General features: G+C 51.6%; 1 protein-coding gene across 1 annotated transcript in view; it reads right to left on the bottom strand.

The window, feature by feature from the left end:
• Positions 1 to 958: 958 nt before the first annotated feature.
• GRIN2D (glutamate ionotropic receptor NMDA type subunit 2D) overlaps positions 959 to 22,460 on the bottom strand; it is a 34,280-nt gene continuing 12,778 nt past the window's right edge. The window contains exons 4-13 of the mRNA XM_043899691.1: positions 22,320 to 22,434; positions 21,688 to 21,899; positions 21,251 to 21,419; positions 20,588 to 20,741; positions 18,071 to 18,196; positions 17,639 to 17,868; positions 16,072 to 16,232; positions 3,714 to 3,901; positions 3,292 to 3,524; positions 959 to 3,140 (exon numbers count right to left, since the gene is read on the bottom strand). Coding sequence (XP_043755626.1) covers positions 1,809 to 3,140; positions 3,292 to 3,524; positions 3,714 to 3,901; positions 16,072 to 16,232; positions 17,639 to 17,868; positions 18,071 to 18,196; positions 20,588 to 20,741; positions 21,251 to 21,419; positions 21,688 to 21,899; positions 22,320 to 22,434 — 2,920 coding nt within the window. The 3' untranslated portion in view covers positions 959 to 1,808. The remainder of the gene's footprint in view (positions 3,141 to 3,291; positions 3,525 to 3,713; positions 3,902 to 16,071; positions 16,233 to 17,638; positions 17,869 to 18,070; positions 18,197 to 20,587; positions 20,742 to 21,250; positions 21,420 to 21,687; positions 21,900 to 22,319; positions 22,435 to 22,460) is intronic.

The following is a 22,460-nucleotide window of genomic DNA, read 5'->3' as shown; positions in this document are numbered from 1 at the left end:
AAGCCTATTTCTTTTCCCCTCCTTGTTATGAAGGTTTTAATTTACTTCAAAATGCTTAAGTGTAGGCAGGATGATATGTATAAATTAGTTCGTTGGATGTACCCTCTAGGGGTAGTCAGTTGCCTAACCAGGCGTTCACGGTTGCAGCCCTGGTCAGCAAGCACTTAATCAGAAAGTCCACCCTCTAGAGGCAGCTACTACAAGTGCTTCCGCTCTTTTTATTGCCCATCAACACCAGAGATTTGGCTAATTGGCATAATGAAATGTTAGAAATAGATTTTCACTGGTGAGATTAACAGAATTCAAGATATGTGAATTGGCTAGGATATAATAGACACTCACCTCCCTTGCATGAACAGGATATTAAGAACCTAGCAAGCCTCATTGCTTGCTGCCATAGGAATGGTACCCTAGACTGATCCTAAAATGTTATGACCTCAGATCTTTCTTGAATTCTCTGACCCCTCTTCTCCTTCTGCCCCCACCCCTTCTCAGCCCACCCCAGCTTTTTTGGCCTAGCTGAGTAGTTTGGGGGATCTTAGTTCCCCAACCAGGGTTCAAACCCTTGCAGTGGAAAGGCAAAGTCCTAATCCCTGACCGTCAGGGAATTCTCTCAAGCCCTTCTCTTCTTAGGGTCTTTTCTCACCACTTCTTTCTGGGTCTTTATTTGCCACCTCCCTCCAGGATCTCTCTCGCTGAAATTTTCTTTCTGCCCCCTCTTCCTCTGTAGGACTTTTCTCGGTTTCTGTTTCCTCCAGAGAAGTTTGAAGGGGACTAAGAGAAAGACACGGTGCTCACACTGGGCTTGAGGAGGCATAAAAACATGGGTTTATTCCAAACACTGCAATGTGGTACAGGAGAGAAGGAAAAGAGGTTGGTAGTGAGTGTGGACTCCCAGACTCCTCCCTTCCACAACCCAGCTCCAGACCCGGCTGGAGATCTGGGAGGTGGAGGTTTTGGGGCGGGGTGGGGTGGGGTGGGGTCTGCTGCGTCTTTACTGAAAGGGTTGGATTTGGAGAGGATATGGCCGGTGGCACCTGGGGTAGTCGTGAGTTGCGACAGGGTGGGAAGTTTTGGCTTGATAGAGTTTGGGATCAACGCTGGGGCAGTGGAGGCGGGGCTTCGTTGGGGGGCGTGTCCTAGGACAAAAGAGAGGAAAGCTACTGAGGGTGAAAAAGGAGAAGGGGGTGTCACGGTTTGACGTCGAGGGTCACAGTCTGGTCGGGGCACAGTCTGGGGTAGGGTCACAGTTTGGGGTCAGGGGTCACAGTCTGGGGTCGGATGACCATTTTCAGGGGTCGGAAGTCACAGTCTGGGGTCAGGGGTTTCTGTGTGGCGGGGCCAAGGTCTGGGGTCACAGTTTGGCGAACGCGTCTCACAGTTTCGAGTCCCGATGGATGAAAGGTTAAAAACGGGCTTCCCCGGAGGCGTGCCTGGGGGGCCGGGGAGCTGCACAGTGATGTGGGGGCCACGGCCCCGGGCGTGGGGGTGGGACGCGGGCGTGGCGTGACCCCGCCACCTCCCGCCCCGTCTGGTGACGTTAAAAAGCCCTTGTCGGGTTTAAAAAAAAGTCCAGTGGGCTCTGAGACCCCCGCCCCCTTGCTCCCAGGCTAGGTGAGATTTGAGGGACCAAATCCCCTCCGGTTTGAAGTGCCCCCCATAGCGAGGGGCGCAGGACGCTGCTCCAGGCGGGGTCCGGCCAGTTCTATTTTCTTCATTTCCAGCCCTCACGGGTCCTGTCCACCCCGCGTGCCCCTCGGGCTGTGGCCTGCGCTGACCGAGGGGGCGGCGGGGCCTCCCAGGCCGCGTCATACCTCGGACTCGAGGCTGGAGAAGTGCGCCGAGCCCCGGCGGGTACCCAGGTCCCCGCCCCGGTGTCTCCGGTGGGGCGCGGCAGGCAGCGGCGGCCCCCAGTGAGCGGCGTGCGGGCACCGGCGCGCGTGGCGGGAGGGCCCGGTGAGCCTGCGCGCGGGGGCAGCGCGGGGACACGAGCTGAGGTCCTCGAGCGATCGCGAGGTGGGCGCGGGCGGCGGGAGGTCCCAGCCCCCGGCGGCGCGCCGGTGCCGGTGGTGGTGCGGCGCGGCGGCGGCCGGCGCGCGGTGTGAGGCCCGCGGGCGGTGAGGGTGCGGCCGCGGGCACCCGCAGCGGGCCCGGCGACGGTGCGGGGGCCCCGCGGCCCAGGGCGGAGGCGGCGGCGCCCACCAGCCGCCGTCCAGGCCGTCGTGCGAGCAGCTGAGATGGCGCGGCGGCGGCAACAGCTCCAGGCTGGCGCAATGGCGACAGTGCCAGGCGGCGGGGCCGCTGCGCGGGGGCAGATAGTCCCAGCTGCCGGCGCGCCAGCCCCCGAGCTTGTCTACCGACCAGTAGCGACCCGGCGGCGGCCCGAGGCGCTCGGCATACGGGTAGGGGAAGTCGGCGAACCACCAGGGCTCTAGGCCGCCCAGCGACGCGCCGCCCAGGCTCTCCGAGTCCTCCGAGTCCGACGGCGACGGCTCGAGGTCAAGGTAAGGGCAGGGGGGCGGCGCGGCGCGGCACGGGGGCGGCGCGGCCTGGGCTCCAGCTCCCGCGGCCCCCGCGCCGCCCGCGCCCCCCGCGCCGGGACCCAGCAGCGGCTGGCTCTCGGGGTCCGAGCGCGGCCAGCGCGTGGGCGCCGGCGGGCTCTCGTCCTCGAAGGCCAGGCGGCAGAGCGGCGGCCCGACGGCGGTGGCCGCGGCGGCAGGGGGCGCGGGCGGCGACGGGAAGCCTGGGAAGGCGCCCGGGGGCGGCTCGGCCGGCTCCTTGTCACGCACGATGGCGAAGTAGGAGGGCGGCGGCTTCTGTGGCGGCTGCGTGGCCGGCGGAGACAGCGGGCGCCCAGTCGCGCCCCGGGGCGCTGCGCGTGCCTCTCCCACGCCCAGGCCCTGCGGCTCGATGGGGCCGTAGTAGCGGTGGAAGCCGTCGGCCAAGCCCGCGCCGCCCGGCGGCCCCGCACCTTTGGCGCGGCGCCAGCGGTCCACGGCTGCGCGCTCGCGCGGCACGAAGGGCGCGGGGCCCGGCGGGGGCCTTGCCGCCGGGTATGCAGGGCTGGGCAGCGGCTGCGGCGGCGGCGGGGGTTTGGCGGGCGGCGGCGCAGCCTCTGCGCTGCAGCAGCTGTACATGCCCTGTAGGGGCCGCGGGAGGAGCCGGGTCAGCGCGGGATGCTGGGGACCACCTGCCTTCCCTCCATCCCTCCCTCCTCTCCCGCACCGACCCCTCCAGCTGCCTTCCACTTCTCGCCACCCCTGCCAGTTTCTTCCCTTCTCTCCCCCGTACCCTGGAAAAGGCCAGCAGGAAATCCATGCGGTGGGTGGGCCCCAGGCAATGCCGCAGACGCCAGTACACCAGGTGCTCCCAGGCGAAGACCAGCAGAGAGAGGCCCATGGCCACCAGGAGCATGTAGAAGACGCCTGCCATGTTGTCGATGTCCAGCTTGCTGCTCATCACCTCGATCTTGTCATTGTGGCAGATTCCGGAGAGCCACAGCCGTTCCAGCATCTCGATCTCATCTGCGGACAGGTGGGTGGGCGGTCACTTCCCGTGGGCACTCTCTGAGGATCCTCTTCTATGATATGAAAGTCTAGGTCCTCAGACCACCCCCCCCACCTTTCCCCAGGACCCAGGGGTCTTTGCCTCCCCTCCCCCACTTTCCCTACCCACCCCCCACCCCCGCCAGGCATCTCTGCGTGCAGCCGCACCATCCCCCAGGAACTGCAGCAGTGCCAGATCAATGGGCCGCTTCCAGCGGGAACCCTTGTGCAAGGCGATGCCATAGCCCGTGGTGGCAAAGACCTTGCCGGAGCCAATGGTGACGAGCTTGCAGCCCTCATCTTTGCGGGCCATGTAGTTGAGCACAGCCGCGTCGTAGATGAAGGCGTCCAGCTTCCTGCAGGCAGGGGCATGAAAGGCAGAGTCAGTTCCACCCAGATGCCCAGATGGCCAACCCAGAGCCCCGCTAACTCCTAACCTCCAACTGTTCCAGACTGGTGCAGACTCCTAACTGGTGGTGAACTCCTCAGCAAGCCACTGCACCTTTTCGTGCCTCAGTTTAAACATCTGTCCAATGGGGACAGCGGCAACACTCTCCCTTCCAAGGTTGTCCCACAGATAGCCATGGGAACAAAGCAAGTGCTGGAGAAACGTTAGCTGTGAGTGTCAATGAAATAACTACTTGTTCAGTCCCTACTGGAACCTTCCAAAGAAGGTCCTGCGTATGCCTCTATTTATTTATTTTAAAATTGTATTTATTTAAATATTTATTTATTTGACTGCGCTGGGTCTTTGTTGTTGTCACTCAGTCGTGTCTGACCCTTTGTGACCCCATGGACTGCATCACGCCAGGCTTCCCTGTCCTTCACCATCTCCCAGAGTTTGCTCAAACTCATGTCCATTGAGTCGATGATGCCATCCAACCATCTCATCCTCTGTCACCTTCTTCTCCTCCTGCCCTCAATCCTCATCCTGTGCTGGGTCTTAGTTGGATCTAGTTCCCTGACCTGGGCCCTCTGCACTGGGAGCCTGGAGTCCTTGTCACTGGACCAGCAGGTAAGTTCCCTACTCCTCCATTTTAAAGAGGAGGGCTGAAGCTCAGACAGGAGAATCACACAAATAATAATAATGTTAATGATGACTTCTGTTGTGCCACGCATTCTTCTAGCTACTATAATAACTTGGTTCTGTCAACATTCCTGTGCGGTAGAAACCATCATCTCCGTTATTCAGACCAGGAAACGCAGGCCCAGATATGCATCTTAATTTGCTTGGGTTCTCCCTCTAGGCCCTGATTTCTACAATGTGGTGGGAAGACAAGCACAGATTCTGAGTTAGTGGTTCTCAGAGATGAACACGTTGTGGCAGTTGCCGCACGTCACTTCCTTCCCACCTGCTGCCATTTCACGTTTACTTCTGTGATGATCTGATTAATGTCAGCCTCACCCACCAGACCGCAAGACCCTCTAGGATAGGGTCCAAGACCCATCACATTCCAGGCTGTGACCCAGCAGTTCCTGACACAAACAAGATGGCGGTTATATTTCTGGGATAAATGAAGGAATGATAAAGGAATCCACACTTCTGTGGGTTACACACTGTGTAACTATCCTGTGACCTAAGATAACTGCTCTCAATCTGACCTATGAAGATGTCCAGGGTGTCTTAAAGAGAAAAAAAAAATCTAGTCCCGGTATCCTAGATTGAATAGAGTTCCATACTTATTTCCTGGGGTGAAATTTTGGTCATCTTAACTGTAGACAGCAGACTAGTTCTCAGAAAGAGGAATCTGTCTTGTCTAGTCCAACACTGTCCAAAAGAACATTCTGGGATGCTGGAAATGTCCCATCTGCACTGTCCAACATGGCATCCACCAGCCCCCTGTGGCTCCGGAGCACTTGAAATGTGACCAGCACAACAGAGGAATGGAACTTTAAGTTGTATGTATTTATTCATTTTTGGTCGCTGCAGCGCGTGGGATCTTAGTTCCCCAACCCGGGATCAAACCCTCACCCCCTGCAGCAGAAGCACGGAGTCTTAACCACTGGACCACCAGGGAAGTCCCAAATTGTATTTAATGTTAGTTAGTTCAAATTTCCCCTTCATGGATCACAGCCTTGTTGTGGTGCAGGAGCTTGAAAGGTCCGTATAGTCAAAGCTATGGTTTTTCCAGTAGTCATGTACAGGTGTGAGAGTTGGACCATAAGGAAGGCTGAACGCCGAAAAACTGGTACTTTCAAATTGTGGTGCTGGAGAAGACTCTTGAGAGTCCCTCGGACTGCAAAGAGATCAAACCAGTCAATTTTAAAGGAAATCAACCCTGAATATTCATTGGAAGGACTGATGCTGAAGTTGAAGCTCCAATACTTTGGCCACCTAATGCAAAGAGCCAACTCATTGCAAAAGACACGGATGCTGGGAAAGATTGAAGGCAAAAGGAGAAGAGGGTGGCAGAGGATGAAATGGCTGGATGGCATCACCGACTTAACTGACATGAGTTTGAGTAAACTCCAGGAGATGGTGAAGGACAGGGAAATCTGGTGTGTTGTAGTTCATGAAGTCGCGAAGAGTGGGACACAACTGAGCGACTGAACAACAACTGGTGGTGTAGTGGTTAAGACTCCTCCTTCCAATGCAGGGGATATGGGTTCGATCCCTGGGTGGGGAACTAAGATCCCATATGCCTTGAAGACAAAAGTAAATAATAAACAAATATTTTTTAAAATTTGAAAAAAAAAAAGGGGAGCGACATGAATGAATTCAGACTGGTTCAAGACCAGCATTCTGGGCGCCGGTCCCTGGAGCTAAGAGGTGAGATTTCGTTAATAGGGAAAAAATGCAAAGAGGCTTTCCTCCACGGCCAAAGCAAGAGAACAGTGTGTACTTTTAGTGAGAAATGTATAAAGAGGTGTGTGCATACATGGTTTAATTGATCTGGAAAAAAAGATGAAAAATAACGCCTCCTTTAGGGAACTTAAACGGGGACTTGATGTTTCGTTTTTGGCCCTTCTAATGTGAGTGAGAACTTGAACCTCTCTCATGGGCGAGGCTTCCAGAACTGACTGGGAGGAGAAGCTGTGTTTCTTTATTCCTTTTTAAGAAATGCAGTTCCTTTCTCTCCCCGTGAGGTTGCTTGCCCTTAGCAGTAGGGTAAGCACACATCTGGTATGTGAGCCAGGCAAAGTCTCGCGAGGCTGCCAATGCCCTTGTACCTCTCAGTAAGGATGGAATTTTCTAGTGTTGTCCACAGCGGTGGCTATTTGAACTCCAATTTTAATTAAACTTTAAATTCTAGAGTCACACCAACCACACCTCTAGTGATCAAAAGCTGTTGGCTACCATATCAGACTGCCCAGGTTTAGCATGTTTCCATCATCACAGAAAGGGCTCTAGGAAAGCGCTGCTCTACACACGTGTCCGTCTGGTATCCAGACTAGAATGGAAGCTCCAGGAGAGCAGAGCCTTCGATTTGCTCACTGCTAGACCCTGAGTGCCTAGCCCAGTGCCTGGTGCAAAAAGACCGTTCTGTTTTATATCTTTATGTGTGCTCACCCCACAGACTATAGCCCGACAGGCTCCTCTGTCCAGGGGATTTTCCCGGCAAGAATACTGAAGTGGGTTGCCATTTCCTCCTCCAGGGGATTTTTCCCAACCCAGGGATAGAATCTGCATCTTTTGCAATGCATGCGGATTCTTTAACACTGAGCCACTGGTTTCCCAAAAGAAGACTTTAATAAATATTGACTGGATGAATGGACGAGTGCCTTTTAACTTTTATATCATTAGGGGTATCTTGCAGCAGCATCGTGACCCATTATTTGGTTTCTTTCTTGGTCCTCTCTATATTAAAAGCACACACACATATATAGTATGTACACAGATACATGTACATATTCATATATATATAGGGGTTTCCCAGGTGGCACCAGTGGTAAGGAACCCAGCTGCCAATGCAGGAGACATAAAAGACACGGGTTTGATCCCTGGGTCAGGAAGATTCCCTGGAGAGGGAAATGGCAATCCACTCCAGTATTCTTGCCTGGAGAATGCTATGGACAGAACAGCCTAGTGGGCTACAGTCCATGGGGTCGCAAAGAGTTGGACAGGAGTGAAGCAACTTAGCACCACACATGCATTCATATAGATATACAGAGAGACAGGAAAAGAGACCGAAAAATACTGACATTGGGGAATCCCCCAATACAAATGGTCCAGACAGCCCACCCCACAGTGAAGTCTATAGTTAAAACCCTGCTTATGTACTCACAGGTGCACCACTTCCAGAGTTTTGGACACCTACTCCCAAATATGAACTGACTACCAGAGGTTACTAGACACCAGATAAAGCCTCTAACAAAATTAAAGATAGAAATAGGGACTTCCTTGGCAGTTCGATGGTTAGGACTCCACACGTCCACTGCAGAGGGCACAGGTTCAGTCCCGAGTCAGGGAACTAAGATCTCATAAGCCACACCACGTGGCCAAATAAACAAACAAATAGGAGGGAGAGGGAACTTGGAGGAAAACATTATATAAAGAGAAAATGTTAAAAAACCAAAACTCAGCAACTATCATTAATGTCATCAGAAAAAGAAGACAAGATACTACAACTCTGAACCACTAACAGGGCTTTATGAAGTAGGATACTATAGGGACTTCCCTGGTGGTGCAATGCATAAGGACCGGCTGCCCATGCAGGAGACACAGACGCGATCCCTGATCTGGGAAGACCCCACATGCCGCCTGGCAACTAATAAGCCTGGGAGCCACAACTACTGAGCCCACATGCCGCAACTAAGCGTTTGCATGCCACAACAAAGATCGAAGATCCCACGTTATGAAGAACTAAGACCCGGTGCAGCCAAATAAATAAATAGTTTTAAAAGTCTGTATTTGACTCTCCAAACTATATGGATGTATAACGCTGACCAAAAAATTGAATGAAAAATTAGAAAAAAAATGTTAAAAGGAAAATGGAGGAGAAAAAGAATTCAGCAGAAGCAGGAAATCCGAGCAAGAGGTAACAGTGAGAAACACAGGGGGATCCTTTGTGGATCCACCAAGCTTCTGGGTAAGGGGCAGAGGAGGAAGAGTCTGGGTTTCTCACTGGATGAGTCAGGTTATAGAGTGCAGTGGTTGAGAAGTTGGGCTGAGAATCAGACTGCCAGGGTTCAAATCCCAACTCGTCCCCTCAGCAGAATTGTAGGATCTTACCATATATTCTCATCTACAGAATGAGAACAATAATATTCACCAATAAAGAGTTATAGCTGAGCGCTGAAGAACTGATGCTTTTGAACTGTGGTGTTGGAGAAGACTCTTGAGAGTCCCTTGGACTGCAAGGAGGTCAAACCAGACCATCCTAAAGGAGATCAGTCCTGAAGATTCATTGGAAGGACTGATGTTGAAACTGAAGCTCTAATGCTTTGGCCACCTGATGTGAAGATCCGACTCATTGGAAAAGACCTTCATGCTGGGAAGGTTGAGAGCAAGAGGAGAAGTAGGTGGCAGAGGATGAGATGGTTGGCTGGCATCATCAACTAGGTGGACATGAGTTTAAACAAACTCTGAGAGATAGTGAAAGACAGGGAAGCCTGGTGGATGCAGTCCATGGGGTCGCAAAGAGTCAGACCCAACTGAGCAACTGAACAACAAATGAAAAGTCATGGGTTGAACTGTCTTCCCCCCAAATTCATAACACTGAAGTTCTATCCCAGTGCCTCTGAATGTGATCTTAGTTGGAGAAAGGGTCTCTACAGTGGTGATTAAGTTAAAATGAGGTCACTAAAGTGGGCCCTGATGGTGTTCTTATATGAAGGAGGAATTTGGATACAGGGATATGCACAAAGGGAAGATGACATGAAAAGACACAGGAAGGGACTTTCCTGGTGGTCCAGTGGTGAAGAATCTGCCTTGCAATGCATGGGACAAGGGTTCGATCCCTGGTCAGAGAACTAACATCCCACATGCCTTGGAGCAGCTAAGCCCACGTGCTGAAACTACTGAGTCCTTGAGCTACAACTAGAGGCCCCATGAGCCACAATGAAAGATCTCACATGACACAACTAAGACCCAACACAGCGCCCCCCCACCCCCCAAAAAAAGAAAATGAATAAAAGACACAGGAAGAAGAGGGCCATCTATGAGGCCAAGGAGAGGGGCCTGGGATGGATCCTTCCTTTACAGCCAAGCAGGATTTCTAGCCTCCAGCACCGTGAGATGATAAATTTTTGTTATGGTAGTCCTAGCAAACCAATAACGGACTTAAATGAGTTAGAACTTGATATAGAATAAACACTATAGTACATTAAAAAGATACAGGAATGATGCCAAGCCTTGACAGGATGTGGAAGAAATGGAACTTTCCTACACTGCCGATGCGAGTGTAAATTGGTACAACCACTTTTGGAAAATGTCTGGCAATATCTTTTAAAGCTAAGCAGACACCACTATATGATCCAGCGGGTCCACTCGTGAGAATTTTCTGAAAGACAATGAATGTGTATGTCCTCCAAACACCTGTTCAGGAATGTTCATAGTAGGACAGTCACAGTGGCCAACGCTGGAAACAACACAAATGTTCACCAATCAGAATGGAAGGATTCTGATATATCCCTGTGTTAGTATACTCAACAGAATGGAATGCATTGAGCAAACTTGGTAGTAGCATTGGACAAAGCAAGCTAGACACAAAAACTACTATACACAGTGATTCTATATATGTGATATTCAGAATGAAGCAAAACTAATTTATACTGATAATCTAGGATGACTAGAAGGTCAGAGGGGGACTAGAAATGTTCCATACCTTAACCTGAGTGTGGAAACATGAATGTATAGATGATCAATGAGCTTCACACTTAAGATTTGTGTATGGCAGGATGTAAATTGGTTCAGTCATTAGGCAGAAAAGTATACAGCTCAGCTGCTAAAGAATCTGCCTGCAATGCGGGAGGATCTGGGTTTGATCCCTGGGTTGGGAAGATCCCTGAAGAAGGGGAAGGCTACCCACTCCAGTATTGTGGCCTGGAGAATTCCATGAACTGTATAGTCCATGGGGTCGCAAAGAGTAGGACACGGCTGAGCGACTTTCACTTTCACTTTTCCTTAAAAATCTAAAAATAGAGTAACTATATGATCCAGCAATCCCACTCTTGAGCATATATCTGGGAAAGACAAAAATTCTAATTCGAAAAGACACATACATCCCAGTGTTCACAGCAGCACCATTCACAAGAGCCAAGACACGGGAACAACCTAAATGCCTGTTGACAGATGAGACAGATGAATGGAGAAGGAAAACATGGTGTGTGTGTGTGTGTGTACACATATATGTAAATACAATGGGGTCTTGTTATTTGTTCGCTAAGTCGTGTCTGACTCTTTGCCATGGACTGCAGCCCACCAGACTCCTCTGTCCATGGGATTTCCCAGGCAGGAATACTGGAGTAGGTTGCTGTTTCCTTCTCCAGGGGATCGTCCCAAGCCAGACATCGAACCTATGCCTCCTACATTGGCAGGCAGATTCTTTACCACTGAGCCATCAGGCAAGCCTACAATGGAATACTACCTGGCCATAAAAGAGAATGAAATAATGCCATTTGCAGCAATATGGATGGAACCTAGAGATTATCATACTAAATGAAGTAAGTCAGAGAGAGGCAAATATTATGTGATATCACTTATATGTAGAATCTAAAAAATATTACCCATGAACTTTTTAAAACAGAAACAGACTCACAGACATAGAAAACAAACTTATGATTATGAAAGGGGAAAAGAGGGAGGGAGAAATTAGGAGTTTGGCATTAGCAGATATACTATATGAAATAGATCAACAACAATGGTCTAATGTATAGCACAGGGAACTGTAGTCAGTATTTGGTAATAAACCATAGAAAAGAATCTGGAATATATATATATATGTATATACACACATACAAATGTATTATATTCTTTTGCTGTACTCCTGAAACTAACATAACATTGGAAATCAATTATACTCCAGTAATAATAATAATAAAAGATCTGTGCACGTTACATCTCAATTTTTAAAAAGATGCAATATAAAAAGATCCAGGATGAAAAAAAAATAAAAAAATAAAAAGACCCAGGATGAAGCCTCAAGCTATTCTTACTTATTAAGGGCTGAGACTGTGGCTGACATTTAGATGAAAAGAAAAATACAGGTATCCCTCGTCCTCTGAACTCAGGGGTGGGATAGATTTGGATTCCTTTTCTTGAGAGGGGCTGTTCTCCCTTGCTGGTCACACTTTCGCTGCTCTCCAAAACTCCGAAACCAAGAAGATTGAGGACGCAGGGCTTCCCTCTACCCAGTTCTTGCTCTCCAAATGTAAGGATGAAATTGACTGGAAATGTGAGGGATCCCTGCAGAAGTACAAGAGCAGAGGAAGGCAATTCTGCCTCCCGCGGAAGGGCACCTTGTGCTGGGGAAGTGGGGTTCGGTGAGCAGAGCCTGGGAAAGCCGCCCTACTTTGCAGAAGCGAGGTAGAGGATCTGGAATTCCCAGGGGCCTTCCTGGAGGGAGGAGCCGAGGAGGAAGAAGGGAAGAGGGAAGGGGGGAGAAATGAGTCAGCTGGCTGGCTGGGGAGGATACTGGCGCGGGGGGGCCGGGGGGTGAGTAAGGCAGTGGAGAGGTCCCAGGGGGTGGGGAGGTGGCCAGAGACCTTGTATGTGTCATGTTCAAAACCTTCACTAAGAAACCTTCTGCATTTAGATGATGTACACTCAGGCCGCCCAATTCAGCAGCTACAAGCCCCTGTGGTGGTTTTGAGTACTTGAATTGAGATGTGTGGAGTGTAAAATGCACATGCATGCATGCTAAGTCGCTTCAGTCGTGTCCTACTCTTTGCCCCCCCATGGACTGTAGCCCGCCAGGCTCCTCTGTCCATGGGATTCTCCAGGCAAGAATACTGGAGTGGGTTGCCTTGCCCTCCTCCAGGGGAATCTTCCCCACCCAGGGATCGCACCCACGTCTCTTGTGTCTTCTGCCTTGGCAGGCAGTTCTTTACCACTGGCGCCACCTGGGAAGCCCTGGGGCTAGAAGTACCTACACTAAGGGACAGGAAACTGGATGACATCTGGGGATCGTGGCAGGTAAAGGAAGGAACTAAGAAGTGGAAGGAGCACCGGGAAGGGGACTTTCCTGCTGGTCCAGGGTATGACTCTGTGATTCCAATGCAGGCGGCCCAGGGGTTTGACCCCTGGTCAGGGAACTAAGATCCCACATACCCTGTGGCACAGCCAAAAAAAAACAAAATTAAGGGAAATACCAGGAAAGATGAGGAAGAGAAGAAAAAAGAAAACAGAGAGGAAACAACAGGAGAAGAAAGACAGCTCTAGAACTCCACTGTGACTGCCACCAGCCAGATGTGATTGACTCTGAATTGAGATAAGAGATGGGCTGTGACTATAAAATCTGAAGCACCACCCTGCCCCCTGCCAAAAAAGTAAAACATCTCAAGGTTTTTTTTGGCGTGCCTTGCAGCTTGTGAGATTTTAGTTCCCTAACCAGGGATCGAACCTGGGACTTTGACAGTGAAAGCACAAAGGCCTAACCACTGGACCGCCAGGGAATTTCTCATCATTAAGTTCGATATTACATACTGAAATGATAATCTATTGGAGCTATTGGGTTAAATACAATGTACCGTTTGAATTAATATCACCTGTTTGTTTTAGTGTGACTCCTGGAGACAATTACATTACATATGTGGATCTACTGTACAGCACAGGGAACTATATTCAGTATCTTGTAATCACCTATAATGGAAAAGAATCTGAAAAGAATATATATTTAGTTTATATGTAACTGAATCACTTTGCTATACATCTGAAACACTGTAAATTTTAAAATGTTTACTTCAATTAAAATTTAAAATGTTTCATTAATGAAAAAAATCATTCATCCACAACTGAAAAAAAGAAAAGAAAATTAGGGACTTCCCTGGCAGTCCAGTGGTTAAGACTTCGCCCTCCTGCACGGGGTGCTGGTTCGTTCCCTGGTCCAGGAGCTATGGTCCCACATGCCTCGTGGCCAAAAAACAAAACTTAAAACAGAAGTGATATTGCAATAAATTCAATAAAGACTATAAAAACAGTCCACATCAAAAAAAAAAATCTTAAAATATATTTAAGTGTGTGTGCGTGTGTGTCCCCAGCTCTGCTCTAGAAAAAAAAGGCTCAAGGAAATGCCTTGAAATATGAATAAGGAGGAGGAAAGGAGAGAGCTTCACTTCTCTTTACTTTTGACTGTGAGCCTTGTGGGATTTTAGTTCCTTCGCAGGGATCGAACCCCGTTTCTGGGTAGTAAGAACACTGAGTCCTAACCACTGGACTGCCACGGAATTCCCAAGATCTTCACCTTTTACATTATTATTTTTAACAATGTGCAAGTGTTAAGCAAATAAAACCTTTAAACAGAAGCAGGAAAGAGATATGGGAAGGGGAATGTTCATGAAACTTGGGAATGTGAAGGCAAAAGGTGCCACATACAGAGAAAGGGGGTGTCCTCCAGGCAGGGAGCCCTGGGGAAGGGATTGAGGGGGTCCATCAGGCATCACAGCTAAAGGAAAGGCAGGAGGAAGTGTGTTCTGGAAAGGAATGTGAGGCTTTGTAGCCCACAGGTTCCTGGGTGTCTTTGAGAACCTTTGTGAAATAGGGAAGTGGCAGCTTGGGGAATCATGTGACAATTAGACTCCAGACAGAGAGGTAAGGACTTCTTAAGTGGTCCAGTGGCTAAGACTCTGAGTTCCCAAAACTGGGGGCCTGGGTTCAATCCCTGGTAGGAAACAAGATCCCATATGCTGCGTCTAAGACCCAGTGAAGCCAAATAAATAAATAAATATTTTTTAAAAATGACAGAGGGGTATAAAAGATCCAGTTACTATAAGTGGCCCTTTTAGGGTCAGCAGTGTGGGCCTGAGGGAAGGTGTCTGGAGGGCAGTATGGTGTGTGTGCGTTAGTTGCTCAGTCGTGTCCAACTCTTTGCAGCCCCATGGACTCTATCCTGCCAGGCTTCTCTGTCCGTGGAATTCTCTAGGCAAGAATACTGGAGTTGGTAGCCATTCCCTTCTCCAAGGGATCTTCCCCCGTGGAATTGAACCCAAGTCTCCCGCATTGCAGGCAAACTCTTTACTGTCTGAGCCACGAGGGAAGCCTGGGGGGCAGTTTAGCTTCTGCCTAACTGGTCCCTCTAATACCCAACCCCCTGCATTCTCCACTTGGCAGCCAAGGGGGATATTTACAAACAGAAATCTAATTACATGTCTCCCCTACTTAAAGTCCCCCTTTCCCCTGGCTTCTCACTGCCCTTCAAATAAAACCCAACCCTAAACTTGGCCTCAGGGGTCACACCCTGTGTCCTACTCTCATCTACCCTTTAAACTGAGCGGTCCACCCTTCAGCCATGCTCGCCTTCTTGCTGTTCCTTTTTCTTTTTAAAATTCCTTTGCCTTGCTGCCCAGCATGCCAGATCTTAGTTCCCTCAACAGGGATCGAACCCATGCCCCTTGTAGTGGAAGCATGGGGTCTTAACCACTGGACCACCAGGGAAGTCCCCCTGCTGGTCCTCCAATAAGCCAAGACCACTCCCAGCTCAGACCTTCTGCACACCCTGTTCCCTTTGCCTGCCAGGTTCTGCCTTCATGAATCCACCTGGCTAAGAAGGGGTCCCTCACCTCCTTCTCGGCTCTCCAGAGCCCAGTCACCTCCCCCGAGAGGCCTACCCTTGATACCCTGGTGAATACACCCCAGGCCAGTCACATTCTAGCTCACTGTCACATTCTGAAATGATCACGCTGATTTTTCTGCTTGCATGTTTCTTGTTCATTTCTTGCCTCTAGACTGTAAGCTCCCCGGGGGCAGGAACTGTGATCAAAATGTTTGTTCACTGCCTGGGATGGAGTTGGGACTAAGAAAATAAATGCATGCTGAATGACTAAATCAATGAGAAATAGGGAGAGACAGCCATTGTGTTCAGCTTTGTTGTAAACTTGGACCATGCTTTGGAGCCATAACTTAACTTTTCCTTATGATTTGGGAAACTTGTATTAAAAAGAAAAATCCAAGTATTGATTCCAGTGAGTGCAGATCTAATGATGATGATCATAGTAATAATAATAATAACAGCAGACACCTACAATGTGTCCCGCACTGTTCTAAGTGTTTTGCACAGATTAATAATAACTACTATAACAATTCTTATTAAAAAAACCTTATGAGATGGGTTATCCGCATTTTACAAAGGAGGAAACTGAGGCTCAGAGAGGTTGAGGAACTTGCCCAAGGTCACACAGCCAAGAAGAGACAAAGCCAGGATCTCAACTCTGGCAGCCTGGCCCCCAAATCCGTAACCACTGGATCCTTGAAAATATCCTAAGGGGTTCATTCCTACCCTCAGTGACCTCTGACCTCCAAGCTGACCCACCCTGGGCTGACCGCTGCGGCTGACACATGACCCTAACCCCTGACCAGCTCCGAGCCTCCTCAGGACCCCCAGCAGCCCCACCCCCGCCCCGCACCTCCCGGCCCCCAGTCTGCGCTGACCCTGCCTTGAGCTGAGTGAGCGCTTCCTCTACGCGGGGCTGGTTGTAGCGCACCATGTAACTGTGCATGTCGGGGTAGTTGCTGCGGATGTTCTTCTCCGTGGACCCGTTGGGCACCGTCCCAAACTTCAGGGGCGGGTACTGCTCCTGGGGCCGCTGGAACTGGGGCAGAATGGGGCGATATTAGAGTGCCCCCCCTGGGGGCATCTGGGTCAAGGATGTCCTTAACCAGCCTCTCCATTCTGGGGGCCACCGGCAGACGCCTCAGTCCAGAAGTGGTTCTCATACTGGCTTGCTGTGACCCCCAGCAGGAAGCACTACTCTTCACCCATCACATAGCTTCACAGTTATCGGTACATGTGCCCATAAGTAGGTATACATACACGTACGCATACACAATCAGGAGTAATGTTGAAATATTTAGTCCCCAGTATGGCCCAATCACGGTCCAATTAGAAAAGACATGGGCAACAAAGGGGCCCCTGATGGGTCAGGCATTAACCCTTAACTTGCTGGATCATGGGAGGGCCCAGGGTAGGGGTTGGCATGGCGCAGGCTAGGGGCAGTTGCTGAGTTACCAATCTGTTCAGAAACAGTTCACTATTTTTTTTTTTGGCCTCGCCATATGGTACAAGGGATCTTAGTTCCCTGACCGGGGATCAAACCCACATGCCTGGAAGTGGAAGTGCGGACTCTAGTCCCAATAGTGCACTATTTTAACAACACATTAGTGTGCTGGCTCGATGTCGGGTATATATATGACTAAAACAAATGCTCCCTACAACCATACTCACCCTGATTACAGAAAATACAGTCAAACATATTTTCTAGTCTATTCCATTCCGTTAAAAAAAAAGTTCGTCATAATTCATGGAGTGGGTCATGACGCCCAGTTAACCATGTTAGTCTCAAAGTGCACTGTGCAGACCACCTGTCCCCTGAACAAACTGTGACCCGTGGTGAGGTAAGTACAGAAACTGAGAGAGTGAGCAATTCAAGTTATCTCAGAGAATAACTTTGTGCCTAAGAAATAAAAATGTGGGGACGGGGGTTCAGGATGGGGAACACATGTACACCTATGGCTGATTCATGTCAATGTATGGCAAAAACCACTACAATATTGTTAAGGAATTAGCCTCCAATTAAAAAAATATATATGGAACACTTTAAAAAAAAGAAAAGAAATAAAAATTTGGATTGGAATTTTGCACATATTGGTTTTAAATTTTATTTTACTTTTCCAGTCATTCCTTTCTATTTTATTTTATACTAGAGTCAGTCTCTACTGGATTACAGATGTCAAAAATTAGCCCTTCATCACAGTTTGAGAGAAGCACTGATCTAGAATATTCATCGTGGCACTATGGCCCCTAGAATATTTGGGGACACTCTTTTCTCCTTAGAATATTTAAACAGTTCATTGTGAAACATAACTTTTTCCCTCCAGAATATTCCATTCTAGTACTCTGGAACTCTTTGTGGGGAAAAAAACCCTAGGAATACCCACTGCACCCCTCATCCACCACCTCCAACCCCAGCCCATTCCCTCCCTCCCCAAACACACACACCTTTCGGTCACTGAGCCCAGACACGGTGTCCACGTACTCCTCCTGGATCATGAAGGCGGCCAGATTGGCTGTGTAGCTGGCGAGGAAGATGACGGCGAAGAAGGCCCACACCAACACCATGATTTTGCTGGTGGTCCCCCGGGGGTTCTCCACAGGCACCGAGTTATTGAACACCAGGGCCCAGAGCAGCCAGATGGATTTCCCAATGGTGAAGGTTGAGCCACCAGGGCCTGCAGGGGGCCAGGGGGGGGGCGTGGACCCCATATCCCTTCTGCTCAATGAGGGAGAGCAGAGAGGACTACAATTCCCAGTGGCCCCTGAGGCCCCTGCTGCCTCAGGAGACCACAGCTCTTTCCCAGGGGCTGTTGGGAAATGTAGTTCTATGTGTGGCCCAGGCACACTAAAGTAGGGTGATGGAAGAAGGGGACTCACGTTTGCCCGTGGCCAGGCTGCGGTTATAGCCGACGGGACTGAGGTACTCGAAGATGAAAACAGTGACCGCGACCACAGTGAGGCACATGACGAACATCATCACCCACACGGCAGGGCTGTATGGCTCTGAGGGCAAGCGGGTGTGTGGTCATGATTCATCCAAGCCAAGGCTTGGGTGCCCACGGACATGTGACCCCATCCTACTCTGCCCCCTTCTCAGGGACAGACTCATTGCCCACCAGACCCCTGGGGAGAGTGGGGGTGGGGGGGTCGGGGGGAGGACAGTCTCTTCCAAAGACAGTCATCTCAACCATTTCTGTGATTTCAATCGCCAAATACAAACTGTCTCCTAAATACGTTTCCTGAACCCCAGACCTGATTCTCCACCCACCCCCTGGCAATCGCCCCAGGCCATTCATGTCCCACGCTGAGCCCAGCACCAACTCCCACTACCTATTCTGGGAGTTTCACCATTCATCCAGACCCTCCTCCCCTATTTGCCATCCTCTCTCCCTCCTTGCTCCTCCTCCCCAGCATCCCATCAGTCCCCAGCTCCCTTCTCCTGTCCTCCCTCTATCCCTACTCCCCACCTGGACCTTTCTTCTCCATTCTCTCTGTCCACAAGGCTCAGGCACACCCTGTCCCCTGGACCATCTCCCCATTCTCTCCCCTCCAGCCCTTCCTTCCACTATGGCCCTAAGAGGCTCTCTCTACACCCAGAGATGAGCTCTCCTCAACTCACAGTCCTCTGCAGCTCCCCTGCGCCCCCAGAATAAAGCCCCTGCCCCTCAGCCTTGCTTCCACTCTCCTCTCTGGACTGATCATTGTCTCAAGAACCCATTTCTTTAACCACCCAGAACCCACAGTTCCCCAAATGAGCCACATCTTCTCTGCCTCTTTCTCAATAGCTCCCCTGCCAGAGGCCCCACCCTGACCTGTCCATCAGCCAAACTCCTCACACTGCCTTCAGGAGCTCACTGACAACAAACCCAAATCACCGTTTCCTTGAGATCAGTCCCAGGGATTTGACCTCACCGGGCCAAGTGCCAGCAGCCAGGACTGCCCCCATCACAGCAGGGTCACCAGCCTGGACTGCCACCGCAGTATCTGGGGATCTGCCTGTCACCTCCACCAGGCCACGTGGTGGGGCATGAACATGACCTTGTCACTCCCTTGCTGAAGGCAGGGGCCCCACGTGGTGCCTCTCAGGGTGCCCTGCCGAGACCTCGGTGCAAAGAGGAGACCACAAGAGACACCACTGGGAAAATAGACGGAAAACAAAACACCAGGGAAGGGCTGTCCCTTCTCCTCCCAGCCCTTCCCCCTCCCAGGAGCTTTGCTCAGATTTCAGAGAGCAAGAGGGAACGAATGGATGTGAACCACTGCCCTTGGCCTCTCTTTTGTCCAAGCTCAGTAAATGAGCTCGCTCCTCAGTCTACCTCAAAGCCGCCGGCCCATCGCATCCTAAGCCTGTTTACTTGTCTCACTCTCTCGGTCACCTTCCTGTCCCACACCCCAGCCTCTCTCCGCACTGACCTCTGCAGTAGCCTCCTCACGGGCCTCCTGCCTCCGCAGAGCCGCCAGTGGGATATTTTAAAAGCCTAAATCTGATCGTATATCCCCACACCACCGCCTGCAGTTAAAAACCCTGCCATTGCAAACAAAACAAAACAAAACAAAACAAAACAAAAACAGCCTTCCTACTGTAGGGACCATCTGCACAATCCACCATCCAATTCCATCTCAGTCCTCACCTCCCACTCCTCCCATGATCACTCACTGCCCCCTCCCCAATTCACACAGGCTTTTCCTGATAGTTCACAAATAACCCCATTACATTCCCACCTTGGGGCCTTTGCCCTTACTGTTCCCTCTGCCTGTGACACTTTTCCAGCCAGATCTATGCAGGACCAGATCACCTGCTCAGACGGGCCTGCCTCTCCACCCAGGGCATCATCAACTCTATTTCTCTCCATCTCTTCCCCTGGCTTAATTTCTCATAGTATTTACCACCATCTGAAATGATCTAGTCTATGTTTCCCTTTAAGAGATTGCTTTTGGTCTTCCCTGTGAGACTGGTGCATAGCTCTTAGAGGGCAGACTTCTGTGTGCAGCCCAAAGTCTGGCACATAGTAGCTGCTCAGTAACCACTGTTTGACAAGGCCCGTGCTCATCTCTTTTTCTCATCTTCTACTTATATACAGGGGAAGATGGGTTTTGCGGGGCCTGCTGCTTACACAATTTGGAGGGTTCTCTTTAAGAAAAAAGTACACACGATTATGAGGACAGGGCTTTGAAGGGGTTGTGTAGGAGAAGACTCCTGAAGCTCAGACTTTCTTAGATGTATGGGAAAATTGCTTCTGGTTGGGGAGACTCTCCTATTTTACAGATCAGGGAACTGAGGCCCTCGGTTCACCTGAGTCACCCTGTTGGTACAAGCAATAGCAAGATGGGAATTAGACACACAGCGGCTCTGCCCCACTCCTGACTCCTCGTCGTTCCAGAGCCCCTGCTCACCGAGGAAGGCCGAGGGGGATACGGTGCCATTGCTCCGCGCCACCATGACGCTGATGCCGGTCTCTACGAAGGGCACAGAGAAATCCACGATTTCGGACCGCTCCTCGTTGATGGTGAGGGAGCCAATGGCCATGTCTGCGCGTTGGTAGAACACCTGAGGGTGAGGACGGGGAAGGAGTGAGGGAAGCCGGGTGGCTCTGGACAAAGACAGGTCCCAGGAGGAGACTAGGGTGAGAGAGAGGGCTAGGAGTGGGGTGGGGTGGATGAGGGGGACGCAGGCAGAGTCAGGCAGGGAAGGCGGAGGTGAGAGAACAAGAGTGGGAAGAAGTGGCCTCCGTCTTCATCCTCCTGCCCCGCCAAGCCCCAGGAGGTTTGGGGGCTCCATCCTCCGAGCCCCGCCTCCTCCGCCCCGAAGGTCCCTCCTCCTGGCCCCGCCCCTCCACCGAGGTGGGCCTTTCTCGTGGCCCCGCCTCTTCAAATCCAGGCGTGGCCACTTTGGCCACGCCCCCAGACCGCAGCATGCCCTCGTAGTCCCGCCCCTCTCTCGGAGACACTGCTCCCGGCTCCGACCCCGGACCCAGCAGCTCCTCGGTCGGGACCTGGTCCTGACTCCGCTCCCCACCTGCCCCTTCTCGGTCCCCGCCCTGTCCCCGCCCACCTCACCTCCCCGATCATGCCGTTCCAGACGCCGTCTATCTTTTTGCCGTGCTTGCCGTTGGTGACCAGGTAGAGGTCGTAGCTGAAGCCGATGGTCTGCGCCAGCCGCTTCAGAATGTCGATGCAGAAACCCTTGCAGCAGCGCTTTTCCGGGCGGGGGGCGTCGGGCGGAGGGCTGCGGGGGGCGATCAGGCTCGGGAACGTTGGGGACACCCCCACCCCCACCCCACGCCTTTAAGGAGAGAGGGACGAGCAGCAGCTAAAACGATGGTGGGCGTCGCTTTCTGGGAAAACTGAGACTCCAAGGAATTACGTGACTTGTCCAAGGTCACCCAGCTGGAGGGCTTTCCGGGTCCCAAGGGAGGTGGGTTGGGGGGGGCAGGACTATAGGAGACTGCAGGGGAGGGTTTTCAAACGGGAACTCCTGGATCCCAGGCTGTCACCTGTGGGTGCGGTTGAGCTGGCTCCGGCAGGGCACAGAGTCTCGGATGCAAGTGCCACTGATGGGGTCGGCGGGCTCCACGATGACGAAGGGCCGCTCTTCCAGCGTGGCCACCGTGAGGTGCTGCGTGTCATCCACTGGCTGCAGGAAGCGGCCGTAGCGCGACCACAGAGGGTACTTGAGGCGGAGAGTCTGCTGCTCCCAGCTGCCCACCTTGGCCAAGAGCAGGGGATTCAGGCTTCCTGAGGGGGGACTTTCCAGAATGTTCTGGCCTTCCTGGCCCTCTTTCCTCAGAGCTCCGGGCTCCCAGCTCCTTCTCCCTCAGATCCAGGAGTCTGGAACACCCCCTATCCCACCCCCACCCCCCGCCCCGCCCACCATCTCTCCCCAGGACCTGGAAACCCTTCAGGCCCAGGATGCTGGGCTTTCTTCTACCAGGACCCAGGGGTCTGGGTTCCCAGTTCTTTCCTTGGCCACCTGGAATCTCAGGCCCTCAGCCCTTTCCTCCCTCAGAGGCCAGAGCTCAGGGCCTCAGCCACCACCTCTGCCAGAAGTCTGGGTCCTCATTGCTTCTTCCCCAGGACCCAGGAGTCCCGCTCCTCGCCTGTGCCTGAGGTCAGTGCTGGGACTCACCACCTCCCACGTCCTGTCTCGGGTGAGGGAGATGACCACCAGGGAGGGGTTCACAAGGAAGCCGTCCTCATTGAAGGAGTAGTCCCGGTTGTCCCAGGTGATATTCATGAAGTACCTGCCCAGGAGGAAGGGAGGGGACAT

Source organism: Cervus elaphus, chromosome 4 (genome assembly GCF_910594005.1).
Source record: "Cervus elaphus chromosome 4, mCerEla1.1, whole genome shotgun sequence".
Classification (NCBI taxonomy): domain Eukaryota; kingdom Metazoa; phylum Chordata; class Mammalia; order Artiodactyla; family Cervidae; genus Cervus; species Cervus elaphus.
The sequence above is the reverse complement of the archived record's forward strand: the minus strand, read 5'-3'. Positions and strand labels throughout refer to the sequence as shown.